This window comes from Lacerta agilis, chromosome 13, assembly GCF_009819535.1.
Source record: "Lacerta agilis isolate rLacAgi1 chromosome 13, rLacAgi1.pri, whole genome shotgun sequence".
NCBI classification, from domain to species: Eukaryota; Metazoa; Chordata; class Lepidosauria; order Squamata; family Lacertidae; genus Lacerta; species Lacerta agilis.
Genome location: NC_046324.1, coordinates 51,979,049 through 51,996,678, shown reverse-complemented (window position 1 = coordinate 51,996,678; position 17,630 = coordinate 51,979,049). Strand labels below are relative to the sequence as shown.

General features: G+C 58.0%; 1 protein-coding gene across 2 annotated transcripts; it reads left to right on the top strand.

Annotated features, from left to right (window-relative positions):
- The first annotated feature begins 1,262 nt into the window (after positions 1 to 1,262).
- On the top strand, positions 1,263 to 17,282 carry NPRL3 (NPR3 like, GATOR1 complex subunit). 2 transcript variants are annotated; one of them, XM_033167366.1, is made up of 14 exons: positions 1,263 to 1,419; positions 2,625 to 2,694; positions 4,566 to 4,604; positions 8,223 to 8,352; positions 10,684 to 10,758; positions 12,014 to 12,167; positions 12,466 to 12,547; positions 13,475 to 13,612; positions 13,825 to 13,981; positions 14,725 to 14,831; positions 14,983 to 15,112; positions 15,219 to 15,408; positions 16,264 to 16,456; positions 17,068 to 17,282. In XM_033167366.1, exons 1-14 carry the CDS (start codon positions 1,302 to 1,304, stop codon positions 17,231 to 17,233), a joined length of 1,749 nt encoding a protein of 582 aa, XP_033023257.1. In that variant the 5' UTR covers positions 1,263 to 1,301; the 3' UTR covers positions 17,234 to 17,282. The 2 variants fall into 2 exon arrangements, with proteins under 2 accessions (XP_033023257.1, XP_033023258.1); XM_033167367.1 differs by lacking the exon at positions 4,566 to 4,604.
- Positions 17,283 to 17,630: the final 348 nt, after the last annotated feature.

Here is a 17,630-nt window from a genome sequence, read left to right as displayed (position 1 = left end):
TTATTAGTGTGCGTGTGTGTTGGAAGCTGCCCAGAGTGGCTGGGGCAACCCAGCCAGATGGGTGGGGTATGTATGTATGTATGTATAAATCAATAAATGTGGGTGCAAAGCATCCTCTGCCATGGGGGCCACAAAATGCCAAACAGCAGCTCTGGGTACAGGTGGGTAGCCGTGTTGGTCTGCCATAGTCAAAACAAAATCGAAAATTCTTTCTAGTAGCACCTTAGAGACCAACTGAGTTTGTTCCTGGTATGATGATGCTCTGGGTGATGATGTTCCTAGCTTTGGGATGCTTTCTTTCTTTCTTCTTTTAAAGATCTAATTTGTTGCTTTTTCACATCCAATAAACGTAATTTTAAATGCAATAAACTAATCTGCCATAACTCATTACCTGCCTTCAGGTGCCAGGCGAAAACTCTTCTCCCGGGCCTTTGGCCTTTTAAACTGCGCGTCTCGGGAAGGGCTGGTCTCGTGCGTTCTTGTTTTGCGTGACGGTGCTTTGCATTTTGTGTTTCCATACTGCATACCAACCTACAGGTGGGTAGCCATGCTGGTCTGCCATAGTCAAAACAAAATAGAAAATTCTTTCCAGTAGCACCTTAGAAACCAGCTGAGTTTGTTCTTGGTATGAGCTTTCGTGTGCATGCACACTTCTTCAGATACCAAGAAGTGTGCATGCACACGAAAGCTCATACCAAGAACAAACTCAGCTGGTCTCTAAGGTGCTACTGGAAAGAATTTTCTATTTTGTTTTGCATACCAACCTGCCATCGTCGCCTGAAGGGCGGCATCTAAGTTATTATTATTATTATTTAGAAGACATCGGAAGGCAGACCTGTTTAGGGACGTTTTTAATGACTGATGTTTTAATGTATTTTAAAATTTTTGTTGGAAGCCGCCCAGAGTGGCTGGGGAAACCCAGCCAGATGGGCGGGGTATAAATAAATTATTATTATTATTATTATTATTATTGAATGACCATGGGAAATTATTGGGACCCCTCTCCTCCGAGCCGGTTTCTGCTGCCGCGTATGGGAAGGTCGCTCAGCCCCAGCTGCTGAAGGCAAGGCGCCCGGCAGGGAGAGCGCCCTCTACACTCTCTGGACTACCACTCCCGGCGTGCTTTGCCGCTAGCCGCGCCGGCCGGGGCCGATGGGAGCCGTAGTCCAAAGAGGCGGGGACTGCGCGTGCGTCTTGGCGGCGCTGCTGCTGCCGCCGCCGCTCCTCCTCCGCCTTTGGCGAGCCACGTGACCCCGCCGGCGCATGCGCGGCGCCCTGTGTCCGCTCGGTGGGGCGCGAGGATGGGCGAGAGCTCGAGCCCCATCAGCGTCATCCTGGTCAGCTCCGGCAGCCGCGGGAACAAGCTGCTCTTCCGCTTTCCCTTCCAGAGGGGGCCCGGCAGCCCCGCCGCCCACACCGGTGAGGAGGAGAAGCGCCCGCCGCCGCCGCTGCCCGCGTTCACACGTGCACCACAAGCACACGCGACACCCTGACACGCGAGCGGGGGCGGGGCTGGGGGCGACGCGGGACGGGAGCCTCCTCCCTGAGAAGAGGTCTTGGCGGGGGGGGGGGGACCCAGCATCTGCCAGGGAGGATGTAGCTGCCATTCCTACAGGGGGTCAGACTAGATGACCCTCTGGAGCCCTCCAACTCTACTGTTCTGTGATTCCCTGGAAAGGAGGGACCTTCCTACCCCAGGCAGAATGGTCACTCTGCTCCCACAAGGAGCGGCCACGGCCACCAGTTTGGGGGTGCTGCAACTGTGATTCAGAATGGGGCGCGAGAGGTGGGCATGGCTGAAATTTGAGGACCCCTCCCAGGTCTGCTGCTGCTTTCTGCCTCCCCCCCCCCCCGCCCTGCAAGCAGCCCAGAGGGTGGGCCTGGCTGCCAACACCTCCTCAGCTCCAGCAGCATTGCCCTTGAACTCAGCAGGGCAGAGGAGGGGGAGGAGGAGGGGACACACCGAGAAGGAGCTGGCTGTGCCCCCCCTGGCAGCCTCCCTGCCCGCCCCTCTGCCGCTCCCAAAGGGCACCAGCCCCCCTGGTCCTGCCTGAGGCTGCCTCCTTCCGAATCCGGCTGCTGCACTCGGGTCCTACTTTCTGGAGGCAGCAATGCCAGTTGCTGGAAGAGGCAGGAAGGGAGGGGGCTCTGGGGCCCAAGTCCTGCCCTGGGGGCTTCGCCTTGGGACACCTGCTCCCCAGCAATACACACATGGCTGCTCCGTGTCACTATTCTCTCTCTTCCCCTTTGGGAAAAGGATTTTGGGAAGGCAGTTCCCCAACTGAGGAGCACCCAGTGACAATAAGAGCCCAAGAAAAGCCTGGGCTGCTGGATCAGGCCCAAAGGGCCCCCTCTTAGCCTGGCGTCCTTTTCTCACCGCAGCGAGCCGGATGTCCCCATTTGGCCCTCACGTGCCTCTCGACATGCCCTTTCCCTTCTGGCTGAGCTCTGATAGGCATCTCCGTTGATTCTTGAGATTTTGAGATCAAAAGTGGCAACTTGAATTGTGCCACAGGCTCCCATTTCATATATAACTTATTTGCTAAGAATTAGGTGGAAGAGGATTCTGCTCCAACCCAAACCTCTCTAGCCTTCTGGAATTTCCCCCTTTTTTCCTTTCCTAGGGAAACCGAGAAGTAGGTATGCCGTGAACAGTCTGGGTGACGGTGTGGAAGACCCAGATGGGGACTCCAGGTACGTAGGGCTCCTGTCCCCTCCTGCGGAGGACGCTGGTTGTCCTGGGTTTGTGTAAAGAGCGTAAAAGACACCTTTGCACCTGGGTCCTCAACAGGTGGGATGTGCTGGAGTCCCAGAGCTCTGGCATGTAAGGCAAAAGGGGTGTTGGATCCTGATCCAAGCGGACCCTGACCTTCGCAGCTGGGGTGGGGGGCACCTGGGGCTCCGCAGGTGTGGCAGGGAGGCGTGGCTTTTAATGCTGGGATGTCTACCTTGCCTTACGAAAGAGGTCTCTAGCCAACCCAGGCATGAGACTCTTGCATGGGAAGTTCCTGCACAAGCCTTGCTTTCTTATTCATTCATTTATTCAATTTGTATGTATACTGCCCTTCATCTGAGGATCACAGAGTGGTTTACATTATAAAAACACAACAATGCATAACACAGTAGCCAACAAATACAGTTACCCCCTCCCTCCGGGTTAAAAGGCCATAGATTGTTCAATTGGCCCAAGACCTGGGAAAAGAGGAATGTTTTTGACCAGCACCTAAAGATGTGTTGGTTGTCTGGTCCAAAAGAGAGCTGAGTTTCCTCTTTCCAGAAAGCCAGAAAGTCATTGCAGTGGGCAGGCCAGAAATGTCCCCCCGAACCCTGATGCTTCCAGATAAAACAACTGGGAAAGGCGATAAGGCTCTTCCTCTCTCACTTCCCCTTGAATTGGCAGCCAGGGAGTTTCCAAGTGAGCACCAGGTTGAGCCTCTCGTCTCCGCCTGGCCTGAATCAGGCCTCTGGGGCTTGTACTTGGTCACATTTACCATCGCAGTTCCCCAGCCAGGCCAGCATGGGGAGGGGGGCATTTCTGAAGGAGGCACCTTGGGGAGAAGAGCATTCCAGGCCTGGCTGCAGGAAAGGGGCAGGGTGGGGCGGGGTTGGGGGGCTCCTGGAGCCCCTGATGCAGCAGCTCCCCTGGCCCCACTGCTGGGTGATAGGGATGGGCTTGTGGGGGCTGCTGAATCCTGCTGCAGAGGCTGCCTCTTGCGCAGGACATAGATCTGCATGAGGTTGCTGCTGCCGCCGTTCTGGGCTGGCACAACTTGGCAGTGTAGGGAGAAGGTGCCCCTTGGGGGCTTTCATCTGCTGGGCAGTGCTGCAGACCCATGGCATGGGCGAGGTTGCCTCCTGTGGCCGGAGGTTAAGGGGTGCACAACAACAACAACAACAACAACAATTTTTTATTTCTACCTCGCCCATCTGGCTGTGTTTCCCCAGCCACTCTGGGTGGCTTCCAACAGAACATTAAAAACACAATAAAACTTCAAACAGTAATAACTTCCCTAAACAGGGCTGCCTTTAGATGTCTTCTAAATGTTGGATGGTTGTTTATTTCCTTGACATCTGGTGGGAGGGCGTTCCACAGGGCGGGTGCCACTACCGAGAAGGCCCTCTGCCTGGTTCCCTGTAACTTGGCTTCTTGTAGTGAGGGAACTCGGAGCTGGACCTCAGTGTCCAGGCTGAACGATGGGGGTGGAGACGCTCCTTCAGGTACACTGGGCCGAGACCGTTTAGGGCTTTCAAGGTCAGCACCAACACTTTGAATTGTGCCTGGAAATGTACTGGGAGCCAATGTAGGTCTTTCCGGACCGGTGTTGTGGTCTCGGCGGCCGCTCCCAGTCCCCAGCCAGGCTTTCAGGGTGTGTTTCTTACTTGAGGCGCTAGGCAAGGGCTCGTTCTCGAAGGAACCTTTATTTATTTCCATATGTGGCCAGTCCCCTAACCTTCCAGTGCCCGGTTTTGCAGTGTTGACATTTTTGTGCCTTGCGTGACTTTGCCTGGTTGATTCTTGTGTTCTGTTTCCGAGTGGTGCTCATAGCCCCTGTTCCTGTTTTCAGAGAGCCCTGTCCGCTCACTGATGAGCAGGTGGTGTCGGGGTAAGACCAAACCTCTCCGTCAGCAGCGCCTCTTTCTCTCGAATGGCTTCCCTGTCTCCACCATCTTCCCCTTTTCCTTGCACTTTGTTTCCGATTTCTGTTTCCCACCAAGCTGCAAATGCCATGGAACGACAGACACGCTGGTGCGCAGGGAGGCCAGCAAAGGGCCTGCGAAACAGGCAGGTCAGCCAGAAAGGAGATTGCTGCTCGGGGCAGGGCAAAAGGCCCCAGACCCCAAGGGCAGGGCTGGGGGAAGAGACCCCCTGTGCCTGACTCCCCACTCAGGGCAGGCACTCCTGAGCTACATGGCCCACCAGTCTGACCCAGGAGAAGGCTGTTGCCTGCGTTTCTTTTTCCAGAGGGGAGGTTTTTCCGCCCCAGGGTAGAAACAGCCATGCTGTGCTTTGCCGTGAGTGGGGAACTGATCTCTCCATGGAGACAAAAAGGTCATGTTTTCCCTCTGAAGGCGTTTGGGGTCCTCAGTTCCAGCAGACTTGCTTAGGAGGGCTGCACAGGCCCCCAGCCCCTGTGGGGGAAGCCCCTACCGAGGGGGAAGCTCAGAGGGACACAGTGCACGTTTGGCCCAGCCTCCCGTTTCAGAGACTCAGTGAGGGTTGCGGCTGTGGACCTCCGTCAGGGTAGGGTGGCTAGGAGTTGACTGAGCTGTGCTCCTGCATGTGCCGTGCGGCTTTTGACCTGGGCCCCCAGAGCCCGCCCCCGGCCTCGTCTCCATTCCCTCTGCCTCTGGGGGAGGCTGCCTCCCTCCCAGTGCTCAGAGCCATGGGGCATCCCTCAGGGCTGTGGGCCTGGAGCAGCCCAGTAGGTTTTGGAACTCCCTCGCCCCCTGCCCCCCATTCTGAACAGCTTCTCAAGAAGCTCAGGGCTTGATGGCTGCTGTCTCGGAGCACCGCCTGCCCTGAAGATGCTTGTTTAAAATAAAATACTATGTGTGCCTTTAAAGCAGGTTTGCCTTTCTGCAGCTGCGCAAAGAGGCTGTCAAGTGGATTAAAACAAAGCCTCCAGCTCTGAATAAGCAGATGAGCTCTGAACAACGGTGGGAGGTGGGGAAGGGAGCAATACAGTGGTATCTCGGGTTAAGAACTTAATTCGTTCCGGAGGTCCGTTCTTAACCTGAAACTGTTCTTCACCTGAAGCACCACTTTAGCTAATGGGACCTCCTGCTGCCGCTGCACCGCAAGAACACGATTTCTGTTCTTATCCTGAAGCAAAGTTCTCAACCTGAAGCGTTATTTCTGGGTTAGCAGAGCCTGTAACCTGAAGCGTCTCTGTAACCTGAGGTACCACCGTATTCTCATCTGCAACCAGAGAATCCATTTTTTGAGCACAGTCACTTTGCTTCTCTGCTTTCAGAGAAAGGTTGGGGGGTAGGCAGAGGTAGCAACACCCCCCCTGCCCCCAACACACAATCACCACTCCTCCGGAAAGCCGCTCTAACTCATTTACAAAGTTTTGGGGCTTTCCGTTGCCAGAACAGATGAGTGGAAGTGATCTGTGCACCCCAGATTTCAAGTTTGGCTTCATGAAACAATTTTCTTCATTTCCAGAGGGGTCGCAGCAGCCGTGTGATTCTGGTTGCAGCCAAAGGAGCAGGGTGTCTTTTCTGGGTGGTAGCCTAGGAAAGGCACCGTGGTTCTCCAGCGGTTTGAGTTCACCCCCAGAGGCACACTCCATTGTCTCTCGAGACAGACGGAGGCCGGCAAGTGTTTGGAAACGGAGGCCAAAGCAGAATTTGCCCATTTTTCAGATGTTGTAGAAATTGGAGTTCTTGGTAATACCCAGAAGTCAAAAATTAAAGAATCCAAGAACTCTGGCCAGGCGGGAGATCAGTTTTAAAGTCTTCAAACAGTTTTATTATTATAGTATTGACGCAAATTCCAGTCGAAATAAATTCCAGGACAAGGCCCTGTTTCGCTAATTCTTCCTCAGCTAGATTTTCATGGTCAAGGTGTACCAATTCTCTGTATGCCTGAGAATACAGAGGCATACAGAGCCTGGCCAGAGTTCTTGGATTCTTTAATTTTTGACTTCATTTTTCAGATGTAACAAGACTTTGTTGAGCTTCTTACTGTAGACACTTCTCTACTCGCCCCGGGTCATATTTCCATACAGTCTTATCCCCGCCCCGCCCCCCCTGCAGCAGGACTGCTGTCTTCTCCGATGCCGCTGGTTTTGTGGCCGGGAAGGAGCCCTGCGTGGCCTCCCTCGGCTGTGTTGTGCAGCCTCCTGCTTGATCTCTTCTGCCGGGGCTGATAAGCTGGCAATCTCTCCCGGCCACGTCCCCTGCAGCTGCTGCTTGCACCCAGGGCAGGGCAATCTTTCTGGGTGAAGTTTAAGGGCAAAGAGGGAGCAAAGGGCATAGCTTGTTGTGGCCCGCATTGTCTCCCTGGTGCCCGGAAGTTGGCCTCCTGGCAGGTGTGAGATGGGAAAGCAGCAGGCAACTCCCCCGTTGACCTGGCAGGTTTGCTGCTTCTTTGCCAGTTTGCCACCCAAGGGGTGCCAGTGCTTGGGCCAACTTCTGCCCGCAAAGCTAGTTTCTTTTTGAATTACGCAGGCAGGTGCTGACTGTGCCCTTTACACTTTCATGCCCTTACCCAAAGCTGAGCAAGCGGCAACTTTGGTGGAGAGATGTTGGAAGGTTCATAGAATCGTAGAGTGGGAAGGGACCCCCAGGGGCCATCTAGTCCAGCCCCCTGCAATGCAGGACTAAAGCATCCCTGACAGATGGCCATCTGGGACAGACAAAAGGAAGTCCTTCTTTCTCCACCCCCACCCCCTGCAACCTGCCCTGCTTCAGAGAGGATCCTTTTGGGGAACTTCAGGACTTTGCAGGCTACACATTCCCCCCCCCATTCCTGATGAACTTCGCCCGTGCATAAATGCATCTTTTCCCCCACAGAAGGAAATCTGGGATACCTGCAGTGGGAGGAGAGACACAGGAAGGGCTTCTGAGTCTGGCCTGCGGCTCCCAGCTGCAGACGGGGCCTTCTGGCCACCCCAAGACCTAAAGCTCTGGCGTCTCTGGGAGGGAGCCACAGGGCTCAGCTGCTCCCCCTGCAGACGCACCTGGGGCAGGGAGCAGATTGGGCACACCTGCCCCTTTGGCCCAGGGAGCCCTTTTTCGGCAGGGATGGGCAGTCGGTGGCCCCCCCAAGTGGTGTTGGCACCCCTGGCCATCGGAAGGCGCACAGCTGCCTCCTTGTCCCCTGCTCTGGAGCAAAGCCCCGTCGCGCTGCCTGTCCTCAAGCGACCTGCCCGCCACACCTTGATGCTTAGGGGAACCTCACCTGTCCTTCCAAGCCGGCACCTGCAAACTCTGCCTAATCTTTCCTCCTGAGAGCTTGTCATTAACGAAAGTTGCATGAGCCTCTGGCGCTTTCCCTCTCGATATAATTCTGATGATTTGAAAGACGGTGATCTCTGCGGCATCTTAATTTCCCCCACCTGATGGACTCCGAGGTGCCCCAATGTCGTGTGTGCGTGTGTGTGTGTGTGTGTGTTTGTAGACTTAATGGCGACACAATGCATACAAATTCACCCCGCCTCCGGGACGGTGTGGGGCCTGCGCAAGCGCACTGATGCCCGTTTCTGCTCCCGAAGGTTCTCGGACGTCATCCTGGCAACGATCCTGGCTACCAAATCCGATATGTGTGGCAAGAAGTTTGAGCTGAAGATCGACAACGTCCGTTTCGTGGGACACCCCACCCTGGTGCAGCATGCCTTTGGGCAGGTAGGCTCTGCGGGCACGAGGGCAGCCTTGGGGGGCAGGGAGGGGTCGCAGGCAGCCCTGGCACAGCCTGGGAGTTGGGCCGGGAAGCCTTGTCCAGTTGGGTCCCTCTGCTGCCCCGGCCGCTTTCCTGACGGTTCAGCTGGCCAGTGGTGGGCTGGGAAGGTGAGCTCGGAGCAGGCCTGGGGGGCCAGCTGCAGTCGCCCAGTGCCGCCCAGCCAGATTGCCCCACGGGTGCCTCCTCTCATGCTCTGCTCTCCCCAGGTGGCCCTTCCTCCCCCCATAACGTACCCAAAGGACACCATTCAGTCCTTGCCCTGACATCCCCTCCTCCTCTCTGGGGACCCTTTCAGGCTGTCCTTCTAAGGCTGCACTGCACTACCCCTACCGGTGTGGGTGCTTTCCGGGGACCCGTGTCTGTTTCGACTTCTGAACTGGCCTGCCAAATTTAGTGGAGTGCTGAGTTCGATCACAAGTCGTCCGACTGGTACTCCACAGTTTGTAATGCGGCAGCTGGTTGTCTCAGAAGCTGGGCCAGAGCACAGGGACAGAGGAAGCAGCCTTGTTCAGACCCTTGGTCCATCTAATCCTATAATGCCCGCACTGACTGGCAGCAACAGCTCCCCAGGCTTTCAGGCAGGAGTCTCTCCCAGCCTTCCCTGGAGGTAATGCCAGCGGGGGTTGAAGCTGGGACTTCTGCCTGCCAAGCAGCTGCTCTGCTACTGAGCCTATGGCCCTTCCCCTTGGGGCGCTCTAGGAAGGGGCCAGCCAGGTTGTTTCTGTCCCCCCCCCCTTAAAAAAACCCACCTCTGCTCTTAGTGGGGGGGGGACTGCACAGTTCAGTGTTGGAGAGCCTCCCGGGCAGGGGTCTCCTTGGTCCTTGTCCTGCAGCCTCCCTTGGAGTGGAGACATGGGTGCCAAAGGCCTGGGGGGGGGGGTCTTGGCCTTCAGGCTCTCCTGCGCCTCCTTGTGGTGACATGCAGACCCTGCAAAGTCCTTCAGCAGCTGCTTCTCGTATCTCCCTTCTGCCTGTGAAGCCTAGAGAGTCCTTCAAAATGAGGTGGAAGGGCTGGTGGCGGCTGGGGCTCTGCATGTGCTCAGAGGCACTTTCCCTCCCCTGTCCCTAAGCATTGGGAAGAGGTGCCGAGCCTCTGATCGGATCAGGCCCCTAGTAGGGTGGTGTCCATGCAGTCGAGGGGAGGCAGCAGCAGCAGCAGCAGCAATAATAATAATAATAATAATAATAATAATAATAATAATAATAATAATATATTTATACCCCATCCATCTGCCCACTCTGGGCAGCTTCCAACAGAATATTAAAAACACCATAAAACATCAACAATTATAAAGCTTCCCTAAACAGGGCTGCCTTCAGATGTCTTCTAAAAGTCTGGTAGTTGTTTTTTCCTTTGACATCTGGTGGGAGGGCATTCCACAGGACGGGTGCCACCACCGAGAAGGCCCTCTGCCTGGTTCCCTGTAACCTGGCTTCTCGCAGCGAGGGAACCGCCCAAGGGCCCTCGGAGCTGGACCCCAGCATCTGGGCTGAGCGATGAGGGTGGAGATGGGGGGGGGTCTGCCCTCTCCCTGGCAACCCCTGTGCCTTCTCTTCGCCTTCTCCCTTGCCTCCATGCTGCCTCTTCCACACAAGCCCAGGGAGGGGGCCACAGCCAGTGGGAAGGAAGGCCAGGCTAGTAAGCTTTGTGGGTTTATTTGAATGATGGGTGGACTCCATTTCTGTCTCGCCTTTTCCTCCAAGGAGGTGGCCTGTGTGGTTCTCTCCCCACCTGCTCATTTAATCCCCACAACGACCCTGTGAGGTAGGGGAGGCTGAGAAGCAGGGACTGGGGGCAGGGAGAGCCTACCTGAAGCCCTGCCACGTGGGCCAGCCGCCTGATTCCCTAGTGCAGGGGTGGCCAACTCCCAAGAGACTGTGATCTACTTACAGAGTTAAAAACTGGCAGTGATCTACCCCCTTCAGGGGGTTCAGGTCAAAGTTGTTGAGCTTTTTTGGGAAGGAGGAAGGCTCATTTTTTAGGCATTCAGTTGAAAGTTGTTGCTGAGCTTTTTTTTAGGGGAGCCAAAGTTGTTGAGCTTCTTTGGGGGGAGCCAGTGATCTACCACAGGCGTCCAGTGATCTACCAGTAGATCATGATCTACCTGTTGGACGTGCCTGCCCTAGTGTACGGCAGCTTACACCCACGTGAGGGTGAGGTAGTTCTGCAGCCCCACCACCCTCCCCAGCCCTCCCCAGCCCTCCTGGCCAGAGGCTGCCCCCTCCCCTGCTCCCCTCTCTTGGCTGCACCCTTAAAAGTCCGGCTTGCTTTGCAGATCTCCAAGACAGACCCCTCCCCAAAGCGGGAAGTGCCCACCATGATCCTCTTCAATGTCGTCTTTGCCTTGAGGGTAAGGACCTCCCTTCTGCCGGGTTCTGAGACAGGCCAGGGGACACCTGCCATTTCCTGGGAGTCAGAGCCCAGGAGTGGGGGCACCCCACATGTGCTACAAAGCCCAGTGAGAATGTGGGGCTGGCTTGGGGGGGTGTGACCTGGTGCTGTGCAGCAGGACCCTAGGGATGTGTGCGGCCGAGGGTCTCCAGGCTGCTTGGGGGAGGCCGATGGGGGGGGGGAGGCCCACTCCAAGCCTTCCTTGCTTCTGCTGCCCCCCCCCCCGGGCCTGCCTGGGCTTTGGGTAGGGCAGGCGGGTGGGGCAGGCAGAGGCCCCAACCTGGTAATCAGCGGAGGAGCAGCTCTGTGACTCAGCAAGAGCTCAGAAAGCTGAGTCACGGTTTGCAGACCAGAGTGGCAAACATTATCGTCGCCTGGCCCTCCTTAAGTGGGGCTGGGCAGCCGCCTTCTGGCCCCCTCTGGCTTGCCTCTCCGGCCCCACCTTGCCAGCTGCATGGGGCTGATAGCGGCCTCCACCTGTGGCTTAGGGGGAGGCCTGAGCAAGCAGCCTTAGCGGTTTCAGCGATGGGGATGCTCTTTGGCTGGTAGCCCAGGCAGGGGCCTGCAGGTTAGGGACCCAGCTCCAGCCTCCCTGAGGCTGAGAGGCACAGGCCGGCAGGGGGGTTGCACAGGGGGGCTGGTCTGGTCTGCCCTCCCTCAGGACCGGGTCTCCTTGGGTGGGCTCACAGAAATGGCTGGCCCACAGCACATGGGGCTCAGGGGGCAGCTGCCATGATGGAGCGAAAAAGGAGCCTCAGGAATGGCTTCCAGAGAGGATTGGGCAAATTTCTGGAGGAGGAGAGGGCTTCTCATGGCTCCTAGCTCTGCTCTCCTCCCCGGTCAGAGACAGCCATGCTCCTGAATCCCAGTTGCTGAAGCTGAGGGCTGTTTTGCCCTGATCCTGCTGGCTGGTTCCCCACTGTGAGGATAGGATCCTGCACTAGATGGGCCTGATCCCACAGGCTCTTCCTGTGTTTCTCATGAGGGGCTTCAGGCAGCTGGCTCAGTTTGCTGCCTGCAGCCAAAAGGACCAGACGGTTCTTGGTGGAGGTGAGGCCTCTGGCGGGCTTTTGCGCACGTAAATGTGAAGGTCCAAAATGGAGCCAGTCCTGGTCTCCAGGCGGCGGCTTCCCCCAAGTCCTCTGGCCGAGCTGGTTGGGCCCCTCCTGCCTGCCCCCTTCCCAGGCCGCCTCCTCTCCCCGCGTCTCCCTTAGGCCACCGCGGACCCTTCGGTCATCAGCTGCCTGCACAATCTCTCTCGCCGCATCGCCATCGTCCTCCAGCACGAGGAGCGCCGCTGCCAGTACCTCACGCGAGAGGCCAAGCTCATCCTGGCCATTCAGGACGAAGCATCGGCCATCTCGGAAAGTGAGTCCCTTCTCCCGCTTGGCCCCACCCTCAGGCCAGGCCCCCGCCCGGCCCTCGTGGGCTCAGCTGTGCCGGGGGGGAAGGGGGGCTTTATTATTATTGAATTATTAAATTTGTACCCCGCCCTTCATCCAAAGATCTCAGGGTGGTTCACAACATCAAAATGCCCTTCCAGTGGCCAGGGGTGGGTTGGCATGTCGATTTGGAGTTGGGGGGGCGAGGGGGTTTTGTGGCCTTCCCTGGGGAAGCGCTTGGAAGGCCCCGGAAGCCACAGCTGGCTGTTGTTCCCCCTCGCCAGCGCCTGAAGGTCCCCAGTCGCCTTTCCTCCACATCCTCCCCAAGTGCAAGCTGGCCAGAGACCTGAAGGAGGCTTACGACAGGTAAGCTGGGCGGATTCCCTGGGGAGACGGACGGTGGACTCTCCTTTCTTGGAGGTTTTTAAGCAGAGTTTGGGTGGCCGTCTCTCATTTATGATCTTGCCGAGATGCCTGCACTGAAGGGGGCTGGGGGTCCCTTCCGACTCTACAGTTCTAAGCCAGCCTTTGGGGTCTCAGCCCTGGCGTGGGGGTGGGGGGGTGTGCGCTGAAGGTTGAAAGCCCAGGAGAGGCCTCCATCCCAGGCGTTGCTCTGGTCCCTGGGACATGCTGCCTGCCTGGGTCTTTTTGCAGCTTTTCCAGCTCTGCGATATCCTTTTTGCGGTGAGGCAGCTAGAACTGCGCTCAGCACCCTAAACGCAGGTGCCCTCCCTCCCTCCCTCCCTCTCTGCAGTAACGGCTCCGGGTTCCAGATCCTGCTGGTCTGGGAGGAATCCTGCAGCTCACTTGGGTCAGGCTCACAGCCACACAGCACCACCTGGTGGCCACCAACTGGGCTGCAGCAGGAGCTGCGGCTGGTGGCCCCTGTTCTTTATTATAATAATACAGTCCAACCTCGGTTGTCGAATGTAATCCGTTCCGGAAGGCCGTTCGACTTCCGAAACGTTCAACAACCGAGGCGCAGCTTCTGACTGGTTGCAAGAGCTTCTTGCACTCAAGCAGAAGCCGCCTTGGATGTTCGGGTTCCGAAAAACGTTCAAAAACCGGAGCGTTTACTTCCGGGTTTTCAGCATTTGGGAGCCAGAACGTTTGAAAATGGAGCCGTTCAAGAACCGAGGTTTGGCTGTAACAGTTTTATTATTTGTACCCCTGCCACCTGACTGGGTTGCCCCAGCCCCCCTTGGCTCAGCCATTGTGAAAGGGGGGGCTGTTCCTTGTGCTGCGTCCCCCCTTTGTCCCTGCCTCTTCCGCCTGCTCCTCTGTCCCCCGCAGCCTCTGCACGACAGGCGTTGTCCAGCTGCACATCAACAACTGGCTGGAAGTGAGCTTCTGCCTGCCCCACAAAATCCACTACGCTGCTTCTCGCTTCATCCCTCCGGAAGCCATCGAGAGGAGCCTCAAGGCCATCCGGTAAAGACCACCCCTGGGGGGTGGGTTGTAATAAAGGGGGGGGGGTTGTGCCGCTTCCTGGTCCCGGAGTGCTTCAGGCCGTAGTCTGGATCTGTGCTTTGGGGGGCAGTGGGGTCCCTCTGCGACACCTCCGTTGCAGGGGGGTTGGGCTAGATGACACTGGGGGGCCCTTTCCAGCCTCTGTGTGCCCTCCTCATCTCTCCCCGCTGCAGGCCGTACCACGCCTTGCTGCTGCTGAAGGACGAGAAGGCGCTTCTCAGCGAGCTGCCGCTGGACTGCTCCCCCGCCCTGGTGCGCGTGGTCAGGACCACCTCGGCCGTCAAGAACCTCCAGCAGCTGGCCCAGGACGCCGACCTGGCGCTGTTGCAGGTGGCGTGTCCTGCCCAAGACTCTGGGGGTTGCCGGCAGAAGCGCCACCCACTCCTCAATTCTGGGCTGGGTCCAGCAAGGTCTCCTGGCTGCTCCCTGGCCAAAGCAACTCTCCGCTTTTGCTGCAGTGATTCCTGCATTGCAGAGGGTTGGGCTAGATGAGCCTTGGGGGTCCTTTGTGGTTCTGTGAGACCCCCCACCCCCCACCAGATGCTCCAGTGGGAATCCCAGTGGCCTCGGCCGCTCTTTCTCGCCTCCTGCTCTGTGCCTCACTCAGGACTAGTAGCTCTGCTGCCGCTGCTGCCCGGAGAGGTTGGCAGCTGGGCTGGGGGCCTCCCCCCCCCCGCAAAGCCCTGCAGCCCTGAGCAGTGGCTCCTCCTCTGACCCCTCGCTGCTGCTGCTGTTTCTCCTGTGGCGCTGGGGGAGGCTCTGCTCTTGGGCTGGAGCAACGTCTCTTTAACTGGTGGGGAGGGACATTGCCTCCAAGGTGTCCCCAAGTCCACGGGTGAGAAAAGCAGGTGGGACCCAGGAGGGCCCTGGAGATGCCCGGGGGGGGGGAGGCACCTTTGTGGCTGGAGGAGAGGCCAGGCAGTTTCTGAGACAAAGGGGGACTCCCTAGATGTGACCCCGATCCAGGCCTTTTCTCCCTGGCGAGGCAGCTTCCTCCTGCTGCTTGGGTCCGGGAACCTGGGGAGGTTCTGCTGGTGCCGAGTTCAAGTCTTCCGCTTCCCTCCCTGCGGCAGGTGTTCCAGCTGGCAGCGCACCTGGTCTACTGGGGGAAGGCCATCATCGTTTACCCGCTGTGCGAGAACAACGTCTACATGCTGTCTCCGAATGCCAGCGTCTGCCTGTAAGTCTCTCGGTGTCCGGCTCTGCCGAGTGCCAAGCAAGACTCACACCCTGTCGTGTCATCCCCCCCCCCCGATGCTGGCCTCCGGGGAGGCTGGGGGTGCGCGTGTGCGTGCAGAGAGACTCCCCCTGACCTCCTGCCTGTTCTGCAGCTACTCCCCTCTGGCGGACGACTTTGCCTGCCAGTTCCCTGGCCACGACCTGCCTTCCGTCCTCTCCAAGTTCTCCTTGCCGGTGTCCCTGTCGGAGTTCAAGGACCCCCTGGCTCCCCCCGTGCAGGAGGTAAGCTGGCCCTGGCACCCCTCGCCCAGCTGGCCCCTGGGCAGCCCCCCCCCCCCGGGGTGGTGGTGGTGCCAGACTGAGCTCCTCTTTGTCTCCCCCCCACCAGACGCAGCTCATCCAAATGATCGTCTGGATGCTGCAACACCGCCTCCTCGTCCAGCTGCACACCTACGCCTGCCTGATGGTGCCCCCCAAGGAGGAAGACGTCCGGCCCCGGGCGGAGGAGGTGCCCCTGGCGGCCAGAGTCGGGGGGCGCAGCCTCAGCACCCCCAACGCCCTCAGCTTTGGCTCCCCAAGTAGGTGATGTGTGTGTCTTTTGGAGGGGCTGAAGCCCTGGGTCACGGAGTCTGTCTCCATCTTCCCTTTGGCCAGATGCCCCAGATGTTTTTTTAGTCCTACTTCTGGGCATAATAGGCTTTACCATGTTTATTTTATTTATTACCTTTATATGCAATATAAAAACATAAAATGAGAACACAAAATGCATAACCTAATAACAAATAGCCCGAAAAACCGCACAGCGCCCTCTCCACAAACATAAGCTGTAGATTTTTTGATCAGTCCAAGGGCTGGTTGAAGAGGAACACTTTTGCCTGGCCCCTAAAGAGACGTAATGAAGGCATCAGGTAAGCCTCCCTGGGGAGAACATCCCACAAGTGGGGAGCCACTGCAGCTAAGGCCGTGTTTTGAGGTGTGGGGAGAAGGCGGAGCTGTGGCTGTTGAGCTGCCCCCTCTCTACTCCAGTGAAAGACGGAGAGGCGTTGTGGGGGATCCCGGGGCTTTTCCAAATGCCACGTGAGCTTCGGCCCCCCTCCGTCTGCACAACGGATCTTGCAAGGCCTCATCCTTCCACACCCTTCACTGAGAAAGGGGTGGCTGTGCTGTGTGGGAGCCCCTAAGCATTGCTCTCTCCACACGAGGCGCATGCATGCATGCTCTGGACAGGCTGCTCTTTGTGTCTCTCCTCTCCTCCTCTGCTTTGCGGGCCTGGGGGGTCCTCTCGTGACGGGCCCCAAGGGGCAGGACAGGCATCTGCCTCTGTTGTGTGTGCAAGAGAGAGGGTGCGCATGAGCCCTGTGGGCAGAGGGGAAGCCGAGCGGTGCGGCCTGCTCCACGCTCCCTTGCGTCTTTGCCCCCCCCCCCCCGCGCAGCCAGCAGCGACGACATGACGCTCACCAGCCCCAGCATGGACAACTCCAGCGCAGAGCTGCTGCCCGGAGGGGACTCCCCCGTCAACAAGCGCATGACCGAGAACCTGCTGACCAGCCTCCCGGAGCACGAGAGAGAGGCCATCCTCAGCGTCCCAGCCGCCCACAACCCCGAGGACCTGCGCACCTTTGCCAGGTAGGCAGGCAGGGAGGGAGGGAGGGGGGCAGCTGCCTTAAAAGAACGAAGGGGCTGGGTGTGGCGATGGCTGATTCTGGGAAGAGGGTGGAGGCCGAACTGCAGCAGTCCCTATGGGGGGAACCCCACAGCAGCCACAGCCAGGATTTTTGTTAGGGGGGCAGAACCAACGTGACTTGTCAGTTAAGTATTTCTGTTGTTTTACTTGATCTGCCCCCCCCCCCCGCTACGCCCATGGCTTCTGTAATTTGAAGGCCATTTCTGAAGGAGACTCTAAAGCTCACAATGAGCAGCTGAGATGAGCAGCCACTGCCCTGTTGGCGCAGGTCGGTTCCAGCCCCTTCAGACCTCCCTCTGCATTTCTGCCCCCTGCACAGGGTGGGGGGAGCTGCCTTCTGGCATGTGCGGCCGTTTCTTCCTTTGGGGGAGAAAAGTTGCTCCGGGAGAGCGGAGAGATCAAGGGGGAGATTTGGGGGTTGCCCTGCCCGTCCCTTGCAGCTCTCCCGGCTGGGGTGGGGGGTCCTGTGACCAGTGACCGCCCTCTGTCTCGGGTTCTCGGCTGGAGGCTCCTTGCCCAGGCTGCAGCTGCTGCCCCCCCTCCTTCCCCCCAGGCTGCTGCACTACTTCCGGGGGCGCCACCACCTGGAGGAGATCATGTACAACGAGAACATGCGCCGCTCGCACCTCCTGATGCTCTTTGACAAGTTCCGGGGCGTGCTGGTGGTGACCAACCACGAGGACCCCGTCATCTCCGTCTTCCAGTCCTTCCAGAAGTGAGGAGAAGCAGCCGCTGCCTCGGACTTCGAAGGGGGATTGCTGGCCCTTGTGATGGGGGGGGGAGAAGGCACCCCCTTCTTACAGCCAGATTGGGGGGGCAGGGAGGGGACTTGGGGGCCTTGTGCACAGACGCCTGCCAGTCACACTCCTGGCACTGCCAGGCCTCGGTGCCGATCCTGGGCCTCTGCTGACGGCTGCCTACAGAGCAATCTGTTGAACACTTCTCTTGGCTGGGGTGGGGGGCTGAGTGGGGTGGGGGACCTGTGTCTTGATAGTTACAGGCAACCCTCAGACTGTTCGCCCGCTGTTGCACAGTTACAACCACAGGCTGGAAGATGTGAAATCTCTCTCCTCTTAAGTCAGGGAACAAGTTTGTTGTACCGGCTGCCTCCCTCCC

Bases quoted from the DNA above. Each gene is read 5' to 3' on its own strand.
- NPRL3 (XM_033167366.1), top strand. From the start codon at position 1,302: ATGGGCGAGAGCTCGAGCCCCATCAGCGTCATCCTGGTCAGCTCCGGC. The intron at 13,613-13,824 runs GTAAAGACCACC...TCCCCGCTGCAG, and splicing joins AGGAGCCTCAAGGCCATCCG to GCCGTACCACGCCTTGCTGC. The intron at 15,409-16,263 runs GTAGGTGATGTG...CCCCCCGCGCAG, and splicing joins CCTCAGCTTTGGCTCCCCAA to CCAGCAGCGACGACATGACG.